The sequence below is a fragment of the Delphinapterus leucas genome, chromosome 17 (genome assembly GCF_059928025.1).
Source record: "Delphinapterus leucas isolate spDelLeu-1000000601 "Yukka" chromosome 17, BTC_Dleu_Yukka2, whole genome shotgun sequence".
In the NCBI taxonomy this organism is placed as follows: Eukaryota; Metazoa; Chordata; class Mammalia; order Artiodactyla; family Monodontidae; genus Delphinapterus; species Delphinapterus leucas.
Genome location: NC_143145.1, coordinates 83,672,067 through 83,697,852, shown reverse-complemented (window position 1 = coordinate 83,697,852; position 25,786 = coordinate 83,672,067). Strand labels below are relative to the sequence as shown.

At 44.0% G+C, this 25,786-nt stretch overlaps 1 protein-coding gene across 1 annotated transcript in view; it reads right to left on the bottom strand.

The window, feature by feature from the left end:
- The window catches only part of ST18 (ST18 C2H2C-type zinc finger transcription factor), a 65,475-nt gene extending 40,072 nt beyond the window's left edge, over window positions 1-25,403 (bottom strand). Inside the window, exons 1-7 of the mRNA XM_022556834.2 lie at window positions 24,170-25,403; window positions 16,989-17,786; window positions 11,117-11,251; window positions 10,360-10,450; window positions 9,249-9,353; window positions 7,085-7,278; window positions 4,805-5,016 (exon numbers count right to left, since the gene is read on the bottom strand). Coding sequence (XP_022412542.2) covers window positions 4,805-5,016; window positions 7,085-7,278; window positions 9,249-9,353; window positions 10,360-10,450; window positions 11,117-11,251; window positions 16,989-17,786; window positions 24,170-24,437 — 1,803 coding nt within the window. The 5' untranslated portion in view covers window positions 24,438-25,403. The remainder of the gene's footprint in view (window positions 1-4,804; window positions 5,017-7,084; window positions 7,279-9,248; window positions 9,354-10,359; window positions 10,451-11,116; window positions 11,252-16,988; window positions 17,787-24,169) is intronic.
- Window positions 25,404-25,786: the final 383 nt, after the last annotated feature.

Here is a 25,786-nt window from a genome sequence, read left to right as displayed (position 1 = left end):
ACACCATGATCAAGTGGGATTTATCCCAGGGATGCAAAGATTCTTCAATATATGCAAATCATTCAATGTGATACACCACATTAACAAATTAAGGAATAAAAACCATATGATCATCTCAACAGATGCAGAAAAAGCTTCTGACAAAATTCATATGATTTTGATTCATATGATAAAAACTCTCCAGAAAATGGGCATAGAGGGAACCTACCTCAACATAATAAAGGCCGTGTATGACACACCCACAGCAAGCATCATACTCAATGGTGGAAAACTGAAAGCATTTCCACTAGGGTCAGGAACAAGACAAGGAGGTACACTCTCACCACTCTTATTCAACATAGTTTTGGAAGTCCTAGCCACGGCAGTCAGAGAAGAAAAAGAAATAAAAGGAATACAAATTGGAAAAGAAGTAAAACTGTCACTGTTTGCTGATGACATGATACTATACACAGAAAATCCTAAAGATGTCACCTGAAAACTACTAGAACTAATCAATGAATTTGGTAAGATTGCAGGATACAAAATTAATGCACAGAAATCTCTGGCATTCCTATACACCAACAATGAAAAATCAGAAAGAGGAATTAAGGAAACACTCCCATTTACCACTGCAACAAAGAGAATAATATACCTAGGAATAAACCTGCCTAAGGAGGCGAAAGACTTGTACTCAGAAAACCATAAAACACTGATGAAAGAGATCAAAGATGACATAAACAAATGGAGAAATATACCATGTTCTTGGATTGGAAGAATCAATATTGTGAAAATGACTATTCTACCCAAAGCAATCTACAGATTCAATGCAATCCCTATCAAACTACCAATGGCATTCTTCACAGAATTAGAACAAAAGATCTTACAATTCGTACGGAAACACAAAAGACCCAGAATAGCCAAAGCAATCTTGAGAAAGAAAAATGGAATTGGAGGAATCAGGCTCCCCAACTCCAAACTATACCACAAAGCTACAGTAATCAAGACAGTATGGTACTGGCACAAAAACAGAAATATAGATCAACAGAACAAGATAGAAAGCCCAGAGATAAACCCACGCACATATGGTCAACTTATTTTTGATAAAGGAGGCAAGAATATACAATGGAGAAAAGACAGCCTCTTTAATAAGTGGTTCTGGGGAAACTGGACAGCTACATGTAAAAGAATGAAATTAGAACACTCCCTAACACCATACACAAAAATAAACTCAAAATGGATTAAAGACTCAAATGTAAGACCAGACACTGATAAAACTTTTAGAGGAAAACATAGGAAAAACACTCTTTGACATAAACCACAGCAAGATCTTTTCGGACCCACCTCCTAGAGTAACAGAAATAAAAACAAAAATAAACAAATGGGACTTAATTAAACTTAAAAGCTTTTGCATAGCAAAGGAAACCATAAACAAGACAAAAAGACAATCCTCAGAATGGGAGAAAATATTTGCAAATGAAACAACAGACAAAGGATTAATCTCCAAAATATACAAACTGCTCATGGAGCTCAATATCAAAAAAACAAACAATCCAGTTAAAAAATGGGCGGAAGATCTAAATAGACATTTCACCAAGGAAGACATACAGATGGCCAAGAGGCACATGAAAAGATGCTCAACATCACTAATTATTAGAGAAATGCAAATCAAAACTACAATGAGGTATCACCTCACGCCGGTCTGAATGGCCATTATCAAAAAAGCTAGAAACAATATATGCTGGAAAGGGTGTGGTGAAAAGGGAACCCTCCTGCACCATTGGTGGGAATGTAAATTGATACAACCACTCTGGAAAACAGCATGGAGGTTCCTTAAAAAACTAAAAATAGAACTACCATATGACCCAGCAATCCCACTACTGGGCATATACCCTGAGAAAACCATAATTCAAAAAGAGACATGCACCCCAATGTTTACTGCAGCACTATTTACAATAGCCAGGACATGGAACCAACCTAAACGTCCATCGACAGATGAATGGATAAAGAAGATGTGGCACATATATAAAATGGAATATTACTCAGCCATAAAAAGAAACGAAATTGAGTTATTTGTAGTGAGGTGGATGGACCTAGAGTCTGTCATACAGAGTGAAGTAAGTCAGAAAGAGAAAAGCAAATACCGTATGCTAACACCTATATAGGGAATCTAAAAAAAAAAAGGTTCTGATGAACTTAGTTGCAGGGCAGGAATACAGAGGTAGACATAGAGAATGGCCTTGAGGACATGGGGTGGGAGGGCGAAGCTGGGGCGAAGTGAGAGTAGCACTGACATATACACACTACCGAATGTAAAACAGTTGGCTGGTGGGAAGCAGCAGCAAAGCACAGGGAGATCGGCTCGGAGCTCTGCAATGACCTAGAGGGGTGGGATAGGGAGGGTGGGAGGGAAGCTCGAGAGGGAAGGGATACGGGGATATATGTATGCATATGACTGATTCCCTTTGTTGTGCAACAGAAACTAACACGGTATTGTGAAGCAATTATACTCCAGTAAAGATCTATTAAAAAAAAAAAAAGAAATGGCTGTCACTGGGCACTGTTTGATCAGAGCCTATTTTTCAGGGTTAATTACTTTGGCTTTTTCTCTCTCTCTCTTTTTTTTTTTTTTTGTTACAATAATTACCTTTTGTGGTTTCAGGAATTTATAAGGTTCTCTTTTATATTCAGAAAATAGGATCCAACCAGGATAGAATTCTGCAAACTGTTACAGTTGTGTGCAAATGCAGGCCTGGAAGAAGGATTCTGCACCAGGTGACAGTGTAGGGTGCCACAGTGATCCTATTTTAACAACCACGATGTCAAACAAGACAATTTTCGTGGGAAAAAGGTTCCTAAAACCGCCAGCATCACAAACTCTTCCTAAAAGCCGACTGGTGCACTGTCTGTCTCTTCCACCCTTATCATCAGTGGTTTGGCTTTGCAGTTAGGGCTTGGTTGGCAGTTTGGAAGCTGAGACGTGCAGGGGGCTCCTGTCGCCCGGGACAGGCGTATCAGCTCCACAGAGCAACCCCGGCTCACAGAATGCTCCCAGCAGGAGCATCAAATACACACGGCGAGTCCGCTGTTTGAATTTTCGAAATGTGACGATTTAACAGTCACTTTTCTGACCAGAAATGTGTTTTAAGAAGAGAAGAACATATATCGATAAGGGAAAATACCTTCAAATTTTAGTCATCCTTGTTTGATTCATTGTTTGGCTCCAGCAATTAATAGAACGTGGAGAATATAAAGGTTAAAGGCAGAATTCTGAGGAACAAAAAGTATCTACCTTGCAGATGGAAAGCCTTCACTCTACAACCATTTACTCAAGTAATTTAAGCAGCTCTAACCATTATAATATCGGCACTTTTATTCTTGTAGGACAGCCTAGACAAAGAATAAAGCACCAAGAAGGAAGATCGTTTAGTATTTCTCCAACAAGCTGTATATTAGAATATCCCTTTAAAAAGAAGAAATGTATTCAGGTTTTTAAAAATGAATTTAAAAATAACCAAAGTTACCTTTTAAAGGACCCTACATCATTCATTTATGTACATAATTTCTGCCTGTGATTTTGGAGAGCTTGGCATTTTCCTTATATTTTTGAGGCAACGTGTTTTTCTTTGTTTGAGAACCTCATTTGTTTAAAAATTGTTTTTGAGTGGTTTTTGGCCACCAACTCTTCCTGGGGTTTACTTGGCTGAGATTTGTCCAGAAGCTAATTCTGATTCTTCTGTCAAAGGCTCGATGCACTGTGCGCCCTGCTCTCCTGAAGGCCTGGCACACAGCACAGGTGGCAGCTGACCACGCCGGGGACGGGCTGAGCTTAAAGGGAAAAGAGAGCTAGAGCCTGTGCTCGCCGAGTTTCGGGTTAGAGTTTAACCTGGGCGATCTTCCACTGAAAGCAAGGGTAACGTCGCTTCTCCAAAGAAGCCTGGGCACTCTCCTCCAGCTGGCTTCAGCTGTCTAGGTAGGAAAATAACTTCTTTTAGCAGCCCTTAGCGTGGACAGGAGTTACAGGTCCCTGCTGACTGCAGGAAGCTCACGCTCCCTCTGAGGGTCCCTGTTACTTTGGAGCATCACAACCCCCTCCTCAAAAGGCAAGACATGAAGGATCTTTTTGCTTTTTGTTTTCCTCAAGGCATCATAAACACAGATGTCTACTTCTCTGCGTTAGTCGGCGAGGAGAGGTTATTAGAGAAATGTGATTAATTTCGTGAGCTCCAGAAAGCTGGGGTCTCCATAAACTTCACAGAATTTGATTTTGGATTTGAATTTGGGCCCTGAGTTCTCAAGACGCCCCCGGGGCCCTGTCTTGTCGATTTAACGGATCCAGGTTTTAGGATGTGTCCTTCGTGAAAACTACAGCAACTCAGACCACCTTACGCTATACGACAGTCACATGTACAACAGTGAAATTTCATGAATTTTGCCAGTGTTTTACAGGGGGCTGTGTAATGGAACACGTCCTACCATCTTTGATTCGAAGGCAGTGAAAAGCTTCCGTTGTTCAGCGTGATTCTAGGGGGCAATCTCTTTCCTCGTGTGCCAGAGTCCCCAACACAAAAAGAGGTTTGGAATCTATCGAGCTGCCCCCAACCGGCTTCATACCGCACCCCTGCCCCAGCTCTGGTGCACAACCTGCAAAAGCGCCACTGTCTCCCTCCAAGGTCCTTCCTCCCACCACACTCATCCCTGCCCAGGTTCTCTCCCCGAGACAAGGGGGGCCGTGCTGCAGGGGCGGGGGCGAGTGTGGCCGGGTTCACGCAGGCAGTGGATTCTCGCTGCGAGTCGCTGCCCCCCTCCGGGCTCTTGGCCGGCCTACCTTGGCAGGCAGACTCTGCGGTTTGCTGGAGAGGATGTCTGCAGCTTCCCTGCAGCGGGTGGAGAGGTTCAGGATGGCAGCAGCTGTCGCTACGTGGGTGTCTCCGCCGCGCTGACCGTGGCTGTGAGAGCTGGCACGGCCGGGGCTCGGTGTGTGAGTGCCCGCACTCAGCAACCGGTTAGGAAATTTCCCTGGATTGGAAAAATGCTTCGCTGTTGAAGAGAGATCTGATTAGCAATTGCTCGGACGTGGATTTAGTCATTAGATAGATTTGTTTTAAAGATAGAACTTCCTTGCATGAAAATACGTGAAGAATAAATTAAAACATGCTCCATTCTCCCTGCGTACGTTAAATGAAGGTTATTCAGAGCGGTTTTCACAGAAGTTCACAGATCAAATGATGTGATTGCGGGGGAAGAATGCCTATTCTCTTAATATTTTTTTGCATTTCCACGTCTTATGACAAAAACTCCAGAACTCATGTTAGCGGGCAGGTGCCGTGGCAGCGTGGGTAGCTGCAAAACCCATCAGGGACTAGACAGGCATAAGGCCGGTACAACCACAAACGGCGTACGTGTGCGGCCCAGTAATCCCAGGTGAGAAAAACGGACTTTTCGCATTTGTTTTCATCATAACAGTTTTTACTTAGCCATGGAATTGCATTGTTTTGCTATTGGATGTGGAGGTTTGGTTCGTGCTTAAAACAGCATGAGTTTTTCTTCCTCCAACTCAGGGGGACGGAGTTGGTGGCGGAGGCTTTCCTGAGCTGGCATCTTCATGCTCGGTTCGGGGCAGTGAGTGACAGATGCACAGAGCTTCCAGGGGAACGGAAAGGCACTGCGGCGGAAAGGTAGCATTCTCAGTGCTACCGAGAATGAGCGCTGCTTTATGTTCTGCTGTGGATGCCAAGGTGTTACTGAGAGAATCAACGGGTTTCTCTCCACTCTGGGTATTTGTAAACATTACTCAGGGACCAGGAAACACAGCCAGCATTTAATGTGGGCTAATATAAAGGCAGTTATAGCTGTTTCACCATAAGTAGTGTTTACTTTAAATATTTGATCATTATTTTTCACGAAATAATTTAAAACATTACCAAATGTTATTCCTGTAGTTATAAAAATATGAAAATGTCACTGAATGTGCTACATTTTTAAACTAAAATCCATAGTACATGAGCATATAGAACACTCATTAATTAGTTTCACCTGAATTCAACATATATGTATGTGTGTATATTTTGTGTATATATCCTAGAACTATATCTACATCTAAGTTTATACAGACAGATACAAAACATTGTGTGTGTATATTTGTGTGTATACCTTTCTTTCCTGAATCTAACAGGCTGTCAGTGGTTACTTTTGTTGGCTGTACCCTATTTTTAGTACGAGCAGGTAAACTATCTTCTGGAGTTTAATGTACTTCTTGTTGGTGGACAAACTCCTTTCAAGTCTGTTTATACACTGTTAGGTTTTATACGACATTCACGTTCTTTACGGAAGGTGACCACGGCACAGAAGGGAGAAGCATCCCGTGCTCCTAAGAGTACTACGTCTGGGTTAACTACGCGTGAGATCAAAGGGATTCCAGGGATTTGCACAACGTTGTAAAAAATTCACGGTCTATGGAGGACTCCAACTGGGGGATTATTTTGCTTGGCAGAAATCATTCCTGGGTTTATTCCCAATATTTACTTTCTAAACTTTTCATTAAAATATTCAAGGACTCTAAACAACTTGAAGAAACTGTTAGTAAAAACACCAAGTTTTACGTGTTACAGTGTCTTTGTGTTAGCATTAGAGAACTGACACATTTTAAATGTTTCTGCACTAATTCTTAAATCTGTGGATGAACATCTCCAAAGCCACACGTGTTTTTTTTTTCCTTTCCTAGTAAAACCTTGATTTCTGAATTGAGTTCCTTCTTGGACTTTTCACTTTTTCTCTCACCTTCAGTTTGAACACTTTTGCTGATGTAAGTAGTATTTCCATATTTTTACCTATATTTCTTCAGAATTACTGTATTTAGATTTAAAAATGGCACCATATTTGTAGAATAATTAATCCACTATTTACCATACTCAGTGTCACTTCATGCAAGACCAGTAGTACTGATTAGCTTATTATTGTTATCCTTATTTTATTTCACCGTACAATACATTTTCTCTCCTCCCAGCAGTAAATAGTATATTACATATTTAAATACATGTCCCTCACCCAACATGCACATACACAAGATGCATTTTTTTTGGAATAAGTATTAGAATTTGAAGCTTACATTCAGGAAATGGTGGTGTTTTTCGGCCTTGACCTGTTTGTACGAGGGGATGTTTACCAAAAACCTGGGCATCGAAACTGGCATAATCGAAAGGTACTTTTCCAAATTTCTCTTGCTCTTTTGACACCGTAGCTCTGGGAGAGATGATGGCTTGTGATCGGAAATTGAATTCGATTTGCTTCACCAAGCTTGTCCTGAAGAGAGAGGGGCAGAGCTCAAAAGAAATAGGACGACACCGTTGGTGAGCATCCCAGCATCAGAAGTTAAAGCAGCTCAGGTGTGTCACACCTGGAGTTTCCTACTGAGCCCCGCACTAGGGAATAGAGCTGTGGTCACACAGGATGGGGTGGAGTGAGGGAGAAGGGGGCACTTCGGGCGCTGGGTGGCCTCAGGGGGGCTGCACGTTGTGTGTCCGAGTCTCCCATCAGTAAGAGAGAAAGTGCCATGGAACTGTCATCAGGGCACTGATAAGGTGTGTACTTCCTGCTGCTCAGGACTGCTCATCAGAGTAGCAGTGAAAAGTCACGACTGGAACTAGTGAGGAAATGTCATTATATTCTGATGACAATATAATGTCATTATATTCTGTTCAGCACAGCTGGCAGGGCCCTGACGCCTAACAGGGGCAGTGTCGGCACCGGAAACTGGATTCCTGAGCTGTGAGTTTCTTCTTAGGCTTCTCAGCTTTTTCCCCACCTTTGGACTGAATGCTTTTGCTGCTTTAAGTAATATTTTAAATAGTATTTCAAAATTTTATCTATTAAATTGCCATTGTTTCAATATGAATAAAAATTACTGTAGTATAACAGCTATCACATTTTTCAATAGAATTATCTTAATCCAAGCTAAATGTGACTTAAACATTCCTTTAGAATTACTGTGTGGATTAAACAAGGGTATCATATTTGTATAGCACCAATGCCCGCCAAGGAAAACACAAATGCTGTCGTGCTGTGGTCTATTGCTAAAAGGACACCAATAAATATACTTTCAGAATTTAGCAATATCAAAAATACATATTTTTCTTTTGTTTTTCACCAGAACATACCTTACTCATCAGAATGTCAACGTTTTGATGATGTTTCTTGGATTAGGTAAAAAAACTTTTTAGCTGCTACATCAAAATACTTGAGTGATTAGTTGAATTTGTTATGGTATATAACTTGGTTTATACCCCTAATATTGCAACAGTGTTCTAGTCTAAACTAATACCTCTAAGAAATGAGCACAATGAAACTTAATGCTATTTCTATGTTTGATAACTAACCTACTTAGGGAGAAACTAGAGAATACAGTACTGTAATCCTAACCAAGAATCTTGTTATAAGATTTTTAACCCGTTATTCAGTAATTCATGATATTTGCTTGATTTATATTCCTCACTCACGTGATTTTGACTCGCGGCAAAGTCATGACAATTTGAGTCTTTTAATTAAACCTACAGAAGCAAATATTAAGGGACACCATATCTTGAAAATGTTCCTAATAACTGTTTTTCATTCCAGTGTCTCGGTAACAACAATGAGGACCTGGTCATCTGTTGTAATCCCCAAATCACTTTTCTTATGTATATGACTTTTGTATTAATAAGTGCGTCACCTCATACTGTGTCCTCATCCATAGTTTATTATTTAGGTGTAGGTAAGGTCCTCCAAACTACTAGAGACTGTGAAGGACCTAGGACCGACAGGAGGTATTTTATCCATAGTTATCAATTTGTAATGAATTTTTGTTTCCAAGAGACTGTGCGCATATCTGGAAGAGTGGGACGACCATATAGCATCACATATTTTGAGTGATGAGGGATTATGAGGTGGAAAAGTTACGTCAACCATAAGGGGGCCCCTACCTCAGTAGTGGGCGGGCTTGTGCTTAGCGACACAGAATTTGATTAATCTATGTTATCGTAGACTTCACATTTTTTAGATTCATCCATACTATGTGACCTCTGCGTGCAGATTAATTTCAAGTTAAACTTCTGGAGGGTCTAGCAGTTCATTTCAGTGACAGCACGATTAGCTGGCCCAGCCTCTCAAGTGGACCCTGGTGGCTGTGCGTTGGAACGAAGGTGGCCGATGGTGAGCTGGCACCTGGGAGGAGAGGGACCCTCTGTGTAGGCGCTCGGCATGCAGGGAGTAACGGGAACCCCAGGGGAGCATCATACCTGTGACCCTGCTCAGGACACTGCCCGGTTTTGGCAGAATCAAGCTGACTTTTGTCCTGGGACATTGCCAATTTTTCAGCTGCAGCAATTGGACAACCAGAAAGACTGTTTAAAAAAAAAAGTAGGCGGATCTGAGTTAAAAAGATAATGTAATTTGCTCTGGCACCTACCTCACAGCATCCTTGGCAAGCACCAAATGTTAAGTTGTATTAATAGTTCACTTAGCACCATTCTCAGCCTAAAAGATCCCAAAGGGTTTTGCAAACTACTGTGTCAACGTTTGTCCCCAAACCTCATCTCAGAGGTGATAAAAAAAAGAGTCATTTTTAAGATCAAAATATTATGTAAGGGAGGAATAACTAAATTATTGAAACCTCATGGTATTTTAAGTAGAATGCGCTCATCCAACTGCAATTGTCCAACTATGGATGTTAGCACGATAATTCTATGATAGCTTAGGGTCTTTTGCAAAATGTTAGGGACTTAATTTTATATCTCAGTTTAAATGGAGAGCACAGAATGTAAGTTTCCTGGCAACATGCTTATAAGTCAACTAGTATCTCATGACCACATAATCTATACATGAAACACATAAACGATAAGCATTTTCACCAAAAGTATTTATATATATGCAATATATTTGTATATAAATGCACATATGTGGTTTTAAGTTAGTTGCGATCTCAGTGAAATAAATCTCAATGAAATGAAATGACGTTTACCTTCAGTAATCTGAAGCTCTTGGGTACCGTTTTAATGTGCATTGGATGGGATTCAAGATAACCCCTAAGCCACTCTTTCCAAGGTCAAACAGCTCTGGGGTGGGGGAGGTTCAGAGCAGAGACCAGGCTCTCTGTGTATCGCTATATAAGTATCTACCCCTGGTCTTCAAATATGACATTTTTTTGTTGGCATACTTGGCTGCTCAGTGAAAATTTATAGGGGAGTAAATAATGAGGTATTTTTTATTTTTTACTCTGCGCGCATTGAGAATATTTGTCACCTATGTCAAGTGCTAACATATTTGATGCTGATCCAGCAATTTTGATAACACATGGCAAGTTCCTTGTTTCCTTGGTGGAAAGTTTCTCTCGAGTCTCATCCCAATTACCTCCTGTGCGTGTTGCGGTTGCTGTTCACATGCCCTCGTCCTGTGCATCCCGGGGTGGGGCACTTGAGCACATTTTCATGCATGGCAAGAACTAAGCACGAAATAGCACATAAAAGAATAGAGCAATTTATCATCAATACATCACACACCGACAAACTGTCTCAACTTTGCATTCAAAGGAATTCAGTTACATCATCCACCACGCTCCCTAATCCTTTGAGAGAATAAACACTTTTCAGATGCAAACCAACCAATTGGAGCCCACACCCGACCTTCTCCTCTCTCTGACTCTCACACTTCAGGACACTCTCCACCCGCCCTAACCCCCAGGGCCAGGTCCCAGACAACCACAAACAGCGCCAGAGGCCCAGAGCCCACCAGAAATTCCAGCTGGCCAATCTGAGGCCAGTTCACTCCGCTCCCTCCCATGAAAGCTCAAAAAGGCTCTTGCTTACAACAACTCACCCCTCCCCGCCGCGGGTCCTGGTGCTTCCCCCGGGGGGCCCTGCCTGGCCTGAGGTGCCCCCTCCTCTTGGGAGCTCTGAGTAGCAAATTAGGTTTTCAATGTCAGTATCTCCTGATCTACTGGCCTCACTGTACCCCAAGTTTTCCATTAATATGCTCTGTTTTAAACACCCAGCTAGATGGAAATTGTCTTGACACAGAGAGAGAAAACTTGGTATTTCCGTTTCTGACTCCAAACTGGAGGAGGAAGTGGGTAACTTGGTGGACTTCTTTCAGGGCCGGCGGTACTCACTCTCCAGGGGAACCCGCACTTTGTGAGGGCACCCTGAAAGGCTGCGGTGGTGAGGGTACAGCCCTGTCACGTGCCCTGTGCCGTCGCACCCGGGGATGGGGCACTTGGTCTCCCTCTTTTCAGGCCTCGGTGAATCTACGGAGGAATTAAATCGAGAGAGACATCTGGTTATTCCTCTTCCCTCCCCTTCAGCAAAGTGGCCTTGCACACGACCTCCTCACTCTGTTCACCCTTCTGATGATAAACATTCTTCTCACATCGCCTTGAATAAGACCCTCAACTAAGACCTGCGGAAGCAGAAAGAATGTTTTCAATTTTCTTGGTTCCTTAAGCAGAGGCTGACACAGGGCAAGCGAGTGTTGAAACACAGTGACGGTTTTAAGTTGTCATGTCACAGATCATAGTTAGAGCCTCATTATGAAATGTCAACCCTACACCAGAGGAGGAATAGGCTCTGGAAAAGGAAAAGGAAAAAAAAAAGAGAAGGAAAAAGGAAAGCATTTATTTAAACCCAAACTATCTCCTATTGAAGGGATCTGTAAAAGGCCAGATTCAAAAGTCACACGATGAAGGAGCCGCCGTATCTGAGGAGGGCCCGTCTGGGCGGTCCAGTGGGTCCTGGCGGCAGGTCCAGTGGCCCCGGAGTTCTGGGCTTGAGCAGCTGTTCCTAGACACGTGGGGAGGCTGCTCCAATAAGAGTGACATCTCGCGCCACGCCCGGCCAGGGGGCAGTGCTGTGAGGGCCCAAGACGCCCAGAGCCCCGCGGTTTGAAGCTCTGGATCAACGCGCAGTAGCTGCAGAGGAGAAGCTATTGGTTTCACTCCTGGTGCGGAAGTGGAAGACAGAGGCAGCAGGAAGAGGCTTGGCAGCACACAGGGTGGGGACCGCCTTGAGGGGTCTGCCGGGCGCTGCCAGGAACACGGGCTGCGGGCGGAGGACCAGGTGCCGCGGCAGGGGAAAGGGACACCTTGCAACCCATGCTGCCGGGCTGCCCAGGGGGGCGGCTGAGCACAGCTCAGGGTCTTAGTTTTCTGGCACACACACTGCTGGCTTAGATAGAGGGTTATATAAATACATAAAATAAATGAGGACTAACGTGAATATTCTCATATTCGTGACTGAGAGGGTAGATAAGCTTAAAACAGAAATGCATTCTCAGAGCCGAAACTGCCCCCCTAACTCGTGCGTGGAGTGACAACGTCAGGCATCGGGGCCAGCCTGCCCCTCACATTCAGGGCATCTAGAGGAACCGGGACCAGAGCGGGCAAGGCGGCCTCAGAGAGAGGACCAGCGTGGGATGGAGGCTGGCAGGCTGCAGGCTTCTCCCAACGCGAAGTATCAGGAATCGCGAACACACGACGCTGAGAGGGAAAATAAATAGTCTGTACCATCCTGCCGCAAGAAAGCTGCCGGCGATGGGTACGGGGCAGGGTCCTGGCTGCGAGGACGCCGAGGGCCCGTGTGCTCTGGCTCCAAACGTGGCACGGAGAGCAGGGCAGCGCTGCCGGAGGCGACGGACGTCCCCAGGGCGGAATTCTGCGGGGGGCAGACGTGCCCCCGTGTTGCCACGCCACCCCGGCCGTCGGACTGGGCAGGTGGGTACCGCAGGTGGTACGCGGGGCAATTATCTGGGGACGTGGTTCCAGCCAAGGGGGAAGGGCCAAGGACCCTCCCCGTTAGCGCGCAGCCAGGGAGGGCGGGGTCAGCAGGGAGAGGACGCGTGTCTTGGGCGGGAAGGGAAGGACCCGAGTAGCGGGCGTGTGTGTTTCCTGAGACGGGATTTAACGCCACGAGGTGAAGACTACACTCTTTGCTGTACGAGACAAAGGTGCATACGAAGGGTTTTGACATGCTGTATGATTTTGCGGGGGTAATTTTTACTTAGTCCGAAAAGGCTGCCAAATTTCCAGTCCGTTTGGGCACTAATGTGTGTAGAATGCTAGTAAAAGTCCCCAGTGTTTCCCTTTGCGGCACGGCAGAAACTAACAACGTTGTAAAGCAGCCATACTCCAACACAAATTAATTTAAAAAAAGAATAGAGCAAGAAATACAGATCATTTGAATAGAATTTTGACCAGAACTACTTCTTATGATATATGGGAACTTGATGTGTGAAAAAATAAATTTCTATTCAATTGGGGAAAAAAAATCCCCGATGTTTGATTAACATGGAATTGGTAGGGGCTGGGTGCTGACACCCTGTGAGAGCGACTTGGAAAGAATCGGGAAGAAGGAGAGGTGATGTGAATTTTGATGGGCTTCCTCCCTTGGATCTGGTCCAGGTGAGGCCGCATTTCTAAACCACACTCAGAGCTTTGGCCACACTGTCTGCGGGAAGCCAGGGAGGGTGTGGGAGATAAGGCCAGGCTGGCACCTGACCAGGTGTGGGTTGCTGACTGTCCGTCCTGCACTGTGTGTGCCAGCCCCTCCTCTGCGGGGAGCAAAGATGCCCCACGGTGCTCTCCGGGGCCGGCGCCTGTGCCTGACACGAGCTGGAACTGCAGCTCTGGGGGAGCTCCCCGGCCTGGCTCTTCCTCTTTAATTTTCTTTGCTGGATGCTGCTTCATGAAAATGACCTTATACTCTGGTGACCTGACGTCCCGGTTTGCCTGGGACTGTCCTGTTCATACCTGGTGGACTCGTGGGATTGTTCCCATGGCTCCCCTTCACCCCGAAAGTGTCGTAGGCTGTAGGATAAATTATATGGCGACTCTAGTTAGACTAGGGGGACCCAAAGTCTCCCTATTGCTGGGTGGCAACAGGATAGCAAAACTTGGTATTGTTAGAACTGCCGACTCATCGGAAGGCTTGGGTGAAACGGTATTTTGAAATCCTAGTGTTCTGTCCCTGAGAGCAAAGTCACATGCCCAAGGTGCACAGGGATTAGTGCTTACTTAGGAGCATGGAATACTCACAGGAGAAAAAAGCTCCTCTTACGCTCCCACACCAGGGACGGGAGCAGGACCGTGAACCTGGGCAGCCTCTGGATGAAGCCTGGAGGCCCCTGCAGTCGGTCACTGTTTTGCCTGTTTCTTCCTGGTCTAGTCTGGAGCTCCCTGCGTGGACTTTACATCCCAATGCAGGACCTCACCCTACACACAGGCTACACTGTGGACTCATCCAGTCCCATTAGCGATTCTCTAAGTCTCCACCGTGCACATTCTATTGCCTTGTTAATTTTTGTAAACAAAAAAACCTTTAAAAAGTTCTATAAAAATGACCAAAGTATCGTCAAGTGTTTTAAGCCATGGCACAAATAATTAGTGTCTCCAAAGACTGGATTTCATTGGCTGAAGGTACTGTCAGTTGCAAGATGAAACATCATTTTGTGTGCCAGTGAGGAAGGAAAAACCATTGAAAACTCAATAATGGCATGTGTTTCTAATTTCACAGAGATGCTAAGATGGGAAAGCTGTGCATCTTAGAATGGATGAAATATAGTATATTGGAAATGATGGGGTTTTGGAATTTGAAGTAAATTTCATCTTTTATTTTTCTGATTTTGTAGTTTATTAAAAAAAAAAAAAACCCACACAGGTAAGTTCCACAAGTTGGGTGTGAGTGGAGCGCTCAGAGCTGCTACCACACCCTCCTGCCCCAGACCACGTACTATCCTTAATATTCTGTCTCCATCCCAGCCCTTACAGTATGTTTGCACAGAACTATTATCTTACTCCTCACTAAATGACATTATTTTATTCTTTTTTTCTCAACTCTGAGCTGCAAGACAGTATTTGACAAGACTACTTGCAGGTGAGTACTAAAATGGACTTAAAATATAAAATGGGTTTCTGGATAAATTTCAGCAGTCAGGACATCTAACCACACTAGTGCATTATTCTTGTCAGCGCTTTAGGTTCATGACCTTGATTATCTCTAAGATACTCCTCTCCGAATTCTGTGGTTCTCAGATTTTAGGGTGCCCAAGAATCACCTCAGGAGCTTGCTTTTAAAAAAAAGCAAGTTATGCACATGAAAAGATGCTCAACATTGCTAATTATTTGAGAAATGCAAATCAAAACTACAATGAGGTATCACCTCACACCAGTCAGAGTGGCCATCATCAAAAAATCTACAAACAATAAACACTGGAGAAGGTGCGGAGAAAAGGGAACCCTCCTACACTGTGGGTGGGAATGTAAACAGGTGCAGTCACTATGGAGAACAGTATTGCAAGTTCCTTAAAAAACTAAAAATAGGGCTACCATGTGATCCAGCAATCCCACTCCAGACATATATCTGGAGAAAACCATAATTCGAAAAGATACATGCACCCCAATGTTCATTTCAGCACTATTCACAATAGCCAAGACATGGAAGTAACTTAAATGTCCATCGACAGAGGAATGGATAAAGAAGATGTGGTACATATATACAATGGAATATTACTCAGCCATAAAAAGGATGAAATAATGCCATTTGTAGCAAGATGGATGGACCTGGAGATTATCATACTAGGTAAAGTAAGTCAGACAGAGAAAGACAAATACCATATGATATCACTTCTATGTGGGATCTAAAAAAATGATACAAATGAACTTATTTACAAAACTGAAACAGGCTTGCAGACTTCAAAAACAAACTTACAGTTACCAAAGGGGAAAGGGCGGGGGAGGGATAAATTAGGAGTTTGGGATTAACATGTACACACTACCATATATGAAATAGATAAACAACAAGGTCCTGCTGTACAGCACAGGGAACTCTACTCAATATTCTGTAATAACCTATATGGGAAGAGAATTTGGAAAAGAATGGATATGGGTATATGTATAACTGAACCACTTTGCTGTATGCCTGAAACTAACACTACATTGTAAATCAATCTACTCTAATATAAAATAAAAATTAAATTAAAAAATTAAAAAAGAAAGCAAGTTCTGAAGCAGTAAGTCTGATGGGATCCTGGAAATACTCATCTTAACAAGCCAAAGACCACCCCTTGAGAAACTCCACGTAACTGGAGGCCTCATCACCAGGCCCACCTGGTGCAAGGCCCAGGGGCGGGGGGCATCTTTATAGGCACACGGAACAGAACACAGTTTTCCCAAAGTCTGAGGATCAGTTTTAAGGTCTCCTCCGAGCACATTGACTGTCTCATTCAAGTTTGGTCCAGATGTTTGTGGACCCTCAGTTAGAGTTTGTAAAAGCACAGGCTTATAAAGGCATTAGCATCCAGTCTTGTCCTAAGAAGGATCGGAGCATCCTGCCTGGCTTCCAGGTAGCTTGACACTATTTTGAAGCTCAAAAGCAGTCAGATGGGGCTTCCCTGGTGGCGCAGCGGTTGGGAGTCCGCCTGCCGATGCAGGGGACACGGGTTCGTGCCCCGGTCCGGGAAGATCCCACATGCCGCAGAGCGGCTGGGCCCGTGAGCCATGGCTGCTGAGCCTGCGCGTAAGGAGCCTGTGCTCCGCAACGGGAGAGGCCACAGCGGTGAGAGGCCCGAGTACCACAAAAAAAAAAAAAAAAAAGCAGTCAGATGATCCCAGAAAGAGGGCGGGAAAGAAAAATTAAATTTCTGGAAATGATTTGATCCATAAAATGATTTAAAATCCAGTAAATACAAATGTACTTCTAACATACCCAATATAGTACTTTTTAACAAGTACGATATATTTTTTAAAAGCAGTCCTATTAGAAGAAATACAGGTCTTTATTTTGCCTGAGTTCAAACGCTACAAACCGACCAAGCTTTAATCTGAGAACAATCTATTGAGTAGGAAAAAAAATTGTTAATTTTAAAATATAAATTAGGTTTTTAAATTGTGCTGTCAAAAAGCTATCTGGGAGAAGCGATCAAATCTTACTCATTCCCCCCCCCCTCACCTCTAAAGCAATTTTAAATAAAATAGAAGCAAATCGGTGTCTTACGTTTACTGGTAAAGACTTGTCTTCCGCCCACGTCAATGACTTTGTTTTGCTTCCTCTCCCCCGAGAGATGCTCCAGAAGAAACCTGTCCAGCTCCTTGTAGGTGCTGTGGAAAACACAGCCTCGCTCAGCCTGCAGGGCGATCGCCTGCTCCAGCAAACTCAAGTTCCCCTTGGCTTTCTCCAGGGCAGCGGCTTCCTCCACCCCCGCGGCCGGACACCCGTGCCTGTGATCATCCTCCTTACTCCCAGGGAACGAGGGCTGGGCTTGGCCATCCGATGGGTCCACGAGAGTGTGCTGTGGGTCTCTCCTTTCTGTTTCCGAATCACATGTGCTTTCGCAAGAGATAAACTTGTCACCTTCAGTTTTTATTTCAGGAACTTCCAATAGGTCTTTCCTATCATCCGCGAGAACGTACTTTGGGACGCTCTGAGGTTTGGTTTCTTCTGAGAAGTTGGAGTCGCTGTCCCAGCCATTCTCTGCACTTTGAGAGTTGCTTTCGGTGTCATCGGAGGAGCGGAACCGCAGCTGGGGATCGTCGATTTTGCCTTTTCCATCGTCGGAATGAACCATAAAGCACTCATCCACTTCATCCCCCTCTGCTTTTAGAGACTGGATGCCACTGTCATCTAAGTTCTCACTTATGGTCTGAACAGATGCATTTTTTTCAAATTTCCCCAAATGCATTAGCGATTTGACCATGAGCTCTTGATAACGGCCGTATCTGTCTTCCTTCCCATCGGAATTTTCTTGTGCAGTTGAATGAAGCTTCTCCTCCATGGGTTTTATCATGATTTCTTCTAGGGAAAAAAGGCCAATATTTGAAAAATAAGAACAAAAAGTATTTTAAGGAAATTACAGTGATAGATAAATAGATAGACATATACATATATAATACATGCAATGTGTGACTATGTGGACTCCATCAATTATATAAACACTGGGTAGAAAAATACATACCCTCTTGACAAAACAAAACAAAACTCAGACCTTAATATTCTGAGAATTGCCTTTAAAGAGACGAGCTATTCTAATTTTCAGCATGTCAGAGCTAAGCTCGTCTAGTTACTGAAATAAATACTCAACCATCACAGAGTCCTCAATGTGAAATTCGTGTTACTGTACCTCTTATATTTGCAAATCTCAGTCAACTGGAAGAAAATTAAGCATATGTCCTACTATACATTATAAAAAGGAAGTATTCATCGAATTTCTCTGCTAGCGTGGCAATATATTTTCAAAGCTTATTAGGTTGATTTTCTCTGCCTCCGTAGAGTCCCAAACATACTTTCAGATTTTATGGAATGTTAGCTGAAATACACAACACATCTACACGAGACGATAACTAAAAGAAGCCTGAGGTTCTCGAGACTCCCTCATCACTGTCATAACTGTCACACGAAAATGCCATGACGAGGGAAACACAAGTAAGTGGGAGAATGAACATGATGGAATAATATCTTGAATAGTAGCTCAGTTTCTGTCCTGGTACGTGCACGCACTTGTGTAAAAAGGAGATGAGTCAGGAGTGGGGACGGTTGGAGGATGCTGAATGTTAACCAGTTGTTCTCAGTCCTGATGGTAAAGAAGGCCTGGGTCTGAGAAGAGCGCCCACCCCCCAAGCGCCAGTCTGTCCATGGGTGTCCACTGTCCTAGAGCAGCTGTCCGTGTCACCCCCTTCCCTCTTGGCAGTGGCCCAGTCGGGGTGACAGATTGTGTGTGTGTATATATTTATATGTACAGTCACCCTCCCCAAGCCTGTCCCGGTGCAAACACACCACCTGAGGTGCAGGTTCGCCAGTGCCCCAGCCCTGGCCGCGCACATGGCGGGGTCCAGGGAGCTCGGCGCCCAGAGATCGCCAGGCTGTGAAATGCACCAGATAACCAGGCAGTGGTCCCTGGCAGTCACTGAGACAAAACAGAAAGAAGAAGAAGCAGGACTATTTCTGTGTCTCTAAAGGCAGGGTGGCGGATGGGAACACAAAATAATAAGCCCCCTTAAAGACTGTTAAAGACACCAGGTGAAGTGCACTCTGCCTTAATAAACATCTTGGGAGGAAAGAAAAGCACAGCCGTCCTGTGTAAGGGCTGCGGGAGAGGGTGTCTGTGCAGAAGACAATGTGCCTTTTTTGGGTCTCGTTTAATTTTTTATAAACATTGTGTCTGACAAGGACACTCAAAAATGCATCTCCATCATCTTCCTTTCTGGTAATTATCTCCCTAAATCAACACTGGACTGCCCGGATCAAGTAAATATTGCCATAGTAACTAAAAGCATTTTTGGATGAAGGGAAGAATTCAGTCACAACACTAGCCCCTTTAAATAATGCTGATTATAGAGTGCAGTCTTTTGTTGGGATCTATTCAACATAAACTGAAAAATTTAACATTTTACTTCCTAGAAAAGAGGCTGGCGAAACCAGCACATAATATTTGAATTGTGGTGTATCCTCTCCTGAATTCATATCAGAGGAACTCCAGGTTTAAATAATATATTAAACATAGTCTAAAATGCAAATGAAGTTTTTCTCAATATCACAGTTGGCTGTTAAGAGAAAGTGTAAAGGGTTATGATAATTTTAGAATATTATGAACTACAGAAAACAAATAAAAAGCATTTTCAGTGAATATGCTCAATTCATTGAACTATTCTCTCAACTCCACTTAACTACACACATGTGTACAATAATGATTTATAGACATTATACCTAATTATGCATATTTGGGCTGTGTGAGAGTGCTAACAAAAGCTCTAGAAAGCAACAATTACCTCTGTTGCTTAGCTACATAGTTTAAAATATTCCTATTAAGTGCAGATCACCAGAGAGGCGGGGGTGACAGCAATGCACGTGTGCCCGACGATGCGTGTCACCGAGCTGCTGCCAAGGCGAGCGTTTTGGGTCATTTCCAGTTTACATAATTGTTTGGTTCAACTGTTGGTTATATGCTAAAAGAAAATATTTATTAATTATTCTTCAGAAAGAGAGGAGCCCTGCTGGTAGAGGTGCCTTCGTGTGTCGCCCGTGGGGTTTCCAGGGGTGCTCTGCAAACCTGCAGACCAACTTCCCACGCGCCCACCCCCCTCTGCCATCACTGTCATTGTCATAAAGAGAGAAGTTGAGTTCGCTTTTGAGCAGACATATCTGCGACGGGGCGCCCCTTCCCCCGAGCTTTGTAACAGGCTGCCTACTTTTTCTGTGCTTGTGTGTTTTTGTTTTCCGGGGTGGTCCGGTGCTCTGTTTTGTGCTTTTGCCACTGACATAACCCAAAGAGCCCTGCGTTAGGGACCTCGTTTGATTCTGGGCCTGGCGTGTGTCTCTGTGCCAACTCCGATGGGTTCCTCACCCTTTCTGAGCCTCACCCTCACAGGAAAGCAGGTGCCACCCAACAGGTATGCGGTGAAGGATGGCTGCTTCTCCCTTCCCTGTTACTACGGTAGAGTCAGCAATGGCAGAGGAGACATGGGAGCTTCCACCTAGATAAGGTGCGGCCCGTTTTTCATTCAGAGTAAGTGGTGACCACGCCCGCTGTGGAAGGTCACAGTCCAAGTGTAAAGAGGACTCAGCCCAGTTCACCATCACCCACGTTACACTTCCTATGCTCGCCAACTGCCTTGGGGATGGGAGGGTCCGCGCACGGCGTGGAGGGAGACCTCCCGGGTCTGAGGTCCAGAGACTGGGGTCGTGTGGTTGGCCCAGCACCACCTGCCTGTATGGCCTCGGGCAGGCCGATGTCTCCCGAGTCCTGGGTCCTCATCTTTAAAACAAGGACGATCTGATGTCCCAATGACTGGATGACCCTGTGACATGCTAAGACAATGAACTGGTATGTTCCTGGCATGGTGTTCAGTTATTCTTTTCATTTAATCCTCACAACAACTACAAGAAAAGTACTTTCAACTCCCTGTTACAGGCGGGAAACCAGGGTTCTAAAGAGCCAAGGGCTTGCTCAAGTTCACACAACCAGCCAGTGGGGGGGCTGAGATCCGGACCCATGGCCAGGTGCCTACTATTTTCCCATATTTGCATACTTTCAAGAGTGAATTTATAGGAAAATACCAGAATACACTTGTCAGGTAACTTGTAATGAAAAGCAACAAACCTTAAAGTATAAAGAAAAACACATAAAGACAAACACAACAACAAACAAAAACTAACAAAGTGCATCTCACAACAACGTGGGGTAGGAAATTCCTCAGGTGCACTTCTGGGGCTGGAGTAGGACAATACTTTCCTCACAAAGCAAAAAAGTAAATAAATAAACTTCCTTTTGGCCTGATGTGTAAAAGCTCACATCTGTTGATTTGCTTTAAACCAAAGTCTCTCCTCTGAGGGGTCTGGTAATCCTGAAGTTACCTGCTAGCGGATTCTCCATAGGTATCAACTGTTCTGCATCAAAACAACTTAAACAAAAGAAGTCCTCTGAAAATCACGTTTTGAGGCTGATTCCTTTAGTACAACTGGATTTCAGATTTTAGTTCTGTTTCTGTAACTATCTAAGTGACTTTTACGGGGAAATTAGTTTTCCACGCCTCCTATGTCAACTTTGCTGGGAATAAAAGCCCTAAAAGATGAATTTGTCTTTCAGAGTTTTAGAATGGGAGCGGCTTATCCTTTATTTGCTGTCTGTTGAGAGATAACATAGTCAAAGTATCATCCCAGCTCCCAGAGCCTCCACAGGTGTGACGGGTTTCCTGGAATCACGATCACGTGCTCACAACCCGGGAGGATCCCACACACTGGCTCACCCTGCTTCTTTCCCTCGTCTGCACTGGGAACACACGAGTTCGTCCTGCCTCCTGAGAGGGCTCTGCAAGGTCACCTTCTGTTTGCCCCAGTGAAAACTGTGCATCTGCATGGTTTTGTCCAAATTTTCTTCTATCGTCCTTAACGCCCACCTGCAGCTCTTTGAAAGACAGCCAGGGGAGGGCATGGGGCACAATTTTGCCATTAAAGGGATTCAAGCTCATGACCTCAGCCTTCGTGAGCCTAACCCTCTCTCATCAACTGAACCGCCTGCTTAAGACAAAATTGGGCACACACCTGGTCAGATGAAGACCTTGGGGTGCCTGGAGTGACCGAGATGGTAGATGAAACCCCTTATGCTGGGCTTGGGTGCAAACTCAGCTCTCTTGCCTTCCGGGGGCTGGGGGTCACTTGCTCAGAGGGCTGAAAGCAACTTAGACTTTTCCGCTCTCGACCAGGGAGAGAAGCATCTGTGACCTGTCATTTCTGGAAATGTGACTTTGTAATTTGACCTCGTAGGGACTTTGCCCAACTTGCCTTCCAAAGGTGGTCAGAGCATGGGAAGGGCTGGATTATGGAGCACGGTTAGCTGGGAAATAGTTATTTTGCTTGTCCTTCAATTGTTTCCTAATTATCTTCTTTCCAACACCTACAAGCTGTGTTACCTTTAGCATTAAATCCCTTTGTCCTCAATGGTCTCATTTGTAAAGTTGTGGCCATAATAATACACACTCACGTCACTGTTGGGTGGATTAGGTGATATGATTTATGTGCTTGGAATATATTAAGAATTCAAAAATAATAGCCGCTACGGCTGTAATTTTAGCATATTCATTATGATTAGTAGTGGCTCTAATACTAAAGGGTGAACATTTGTGAAGCTGCAGATAGAAGTCTATCAGTGCTTCTAAGTGAATATTTAACTGAGAATATTTGACAGTATACTTTCCTGGTTACTATCAAGCATCTACAAAGATCATTCAGCTACAAAAGAAGGCGGGAAGCTGGTGGGCAGGTACAGTCTTGGTCCTTAGGGTGCCTGCAAAATGTGTTGGTGTAAAAGATGCCCATTTTCTTAAATACTTGGTAAATTAATGTCAGCGAGATGAATTATATAACCATACTGACTCAAGGACTTTCCCTAGTACTAGATTCAACCTACAATTTTCGTGAATCAACTACAACAAAAAACTGACCAGCTCAAGGAAACAAACAAAAAGGTCAAGGATGATTATAATTTACAGATGAGCCACGAGGTTTTACGCCATATGTTAAATACACAAAAGCCAGAAAGTTCAGTCAAGCACTAGCAAATCAGAAGACAACTGTTTTAACTACAGAATCTCCAATTACTTGTAAGCCGAGATGACTGGAGATCTGACGATTGTGATCTGAGATCTGTGCTCACTCAGTCAATATGCTTTCATATCTTTTCTATTAACACCTACTGCAATTACTACCATTCTATATGCAATAGATATTTATGATCTAAGAAGCTCGCTGCCTTCGGTTTGTATAATTTATACTTCTTTTCAAGTAACAACTTATTTTGTATATTTTGATTCCTTAAAAACTCACATTCGGAAAAAAATGTGTATGTAATAGAACATACACACATCTAGTTTCATTTTCTAAAAGGTCAAGCTTTAGATTTCCATGTATTTTCTAAAATAAACTTTTGAGACATTTTGCATGTCCTTCGATTTTAGCCTCATGCACAAAGTGTTCTGTGATGGTCCAGGTCCTGGAGGCACTGGGACAACCAGGGTCTAGTGGGGGTGACCGCGAACTGCAGAGAAGCACATCCTAAAATTTCAAAAAAAAATTAGGGGCAGGGGGTTAAGAGACACAAACTACTACGTGCAAAACAGATAAGCAACAAGGATATACTGTACAGCACGGGGAATTATACCCATTATCGTGTCATAACTTTTAATGGTGTATCTGTAAAAATACTGAATCACTGTGCTGTACACCTGAAACAAATATAATATTGTAAATCAACCGTACTTCAATAAAAAATTAACAAAATAAAATTTCAAAATAGAGACTGCGTCTCATACGTCCTATCGGAAATGTCTCAAAGCTTACTTTGCAGGGGTTTTATCTTTCAGGGACTAGATATCCACCCCATTAGGGAGTTAAGGTCCTCTTCAACTTTGGGGCTTAGTCGCTTTTATTTTCTTCGGAAAGAGGCACAGTCCAAACCCGTGCCTGGGGCCAAGGATGCTCTGTGCTCTGTGGCTTGTGCTTAGACCCCCCCACTGTTATGGAAGGAAAACCGGTCCTCACTAGTGGATGCTGAGGGAAACCAATGTCTGGTTTTGCCCTCACGTTGGGATTTGCTTTTCCCACCATACAAACGGCACGTCCCCCTGAGGTGGGCCTGGGTCTGTGCGCAGGCAGGAACTCAAGCTGGGGCCACTCCACCTCGCTACCTGCGCCGGGGTGATGGTGGGTCTCCGGGGCGCCGTCCTGCCCCAACGCCTCTGCCGTCCGCTCAGCCTGTCCCTCCTCGCGGTCCGCGCTGGGGCTGTAGTGTCGGGGCTTCATGAGCAGGGACTTTCTCTTGTTGACCGGCACCCCCAGAGCCTGCTCCCCGGCTCTCCTCTTCTTGGCCGTGCAGCAGTCATGCGCAGCACTGCAGTAACGGAGACGGGTTAAGAACATGATGAAAGAGTTCACGGCTGTCTGCCCTTCGACCATCACCAAGCACGACCAGAGAAACCTGGGACCCAAGGTTTGGGGTTAGTTGTCGCCATTAACGAAAACAGCCCATCCGTTGAATTCACTGAACTGTGTAGATTCTACTTTACTGCCGATCAGAAGAGCTAAAAAAAAAAAAAATCATCCTTAATCCTGAGTAAGCATACGTTAATCTGTACTTTGCCTGGCACTACACTAAATACCCAGGGAGGGATGAAACAAGATTTGCACTGGTTTGTTAATCCCAAGAAAGAGCTAATGTGAAAAATATACCACCAGCTACAAGAAAACGTGTCCAGTATGGATAAATCACAAGGCTTTTCGGATAGTTGTTTGCTACTGAAACTGCTTATCTCCGCCACAGTTGCATGTCAACCTTGAGATGCCATATCCCGGGCTCTGACTTGAAAGACAGGGCATTAAGGGGGGGACAAGCTGTGAACATCTGATCTGCCCATCTCCAGTCCCAGAAAAAAGTGGAAAGATGCTCGTGGCACTCTGCCGTTTGGTTCTTACCCATTTGGCACATAGAACAAACAAATAAAAGGAGGAGAAATAAGATTGGATTTCACAAAAATGGACCACAGTTTATCCTTACTCCTGTTCTCGTACAGTTTTATTTGGAAGTCCTCCTGAGGCTGGCCCTTTCAAAACAGATTTCCTACACATAGCTCACTTGGCATTAACGCAGCTTACTCTATGTGCTGAAGTTAAGACAAACATTCTCTTGGCAAGACCCAGAAGACCAGAGGGTTTAGCCAACAGTGAGTCTCTGACATATATTTATTAAACACTCTTTGAAGAAAAATGCAAACTTAAAAAGATCCAGAGCAGAGTATCTGGACTCAGAGTAACGAGATATTACTCCATCGCTAAAAGAAGACTGAATATTCAGCATTATTACTAAGACAAGGCCTTAAATTGTTTTGAAGCATCAATGCAGAGAAACACCAGTGGTGGCCCATTCGTGAAAATTATTTAATTAGCATCACACATGAATTCTTGAATTTGGAGGAGTAGGTTTTAAAACTTCAGAAGAAAAAAAAAGCACTCTTCCTTCTGGGAAAGAAAGAGATTCTGGAAGGAGAGATAATCCAAGAGGGTTAGAAATCTCTCACAAAAGATTAAACATTGAGAACTGAAGATTATCCCAATAAAGAAGAGAACAGTGAGTTTCCTAAATAAACTAATGTGCTTTGGCAAAATTTCTCTGATGAGCCCAAATTTAAAGTGACCACGGAGACTTCCCTGGTGAGTGGTTAAGACTTCGCCTTCCAATGCAGGGGGTGTGGGTTCGATCCCTGGTCGGGGAGCTAAGATCCCACATGCCTCGCGGCCAAAAAACCAAA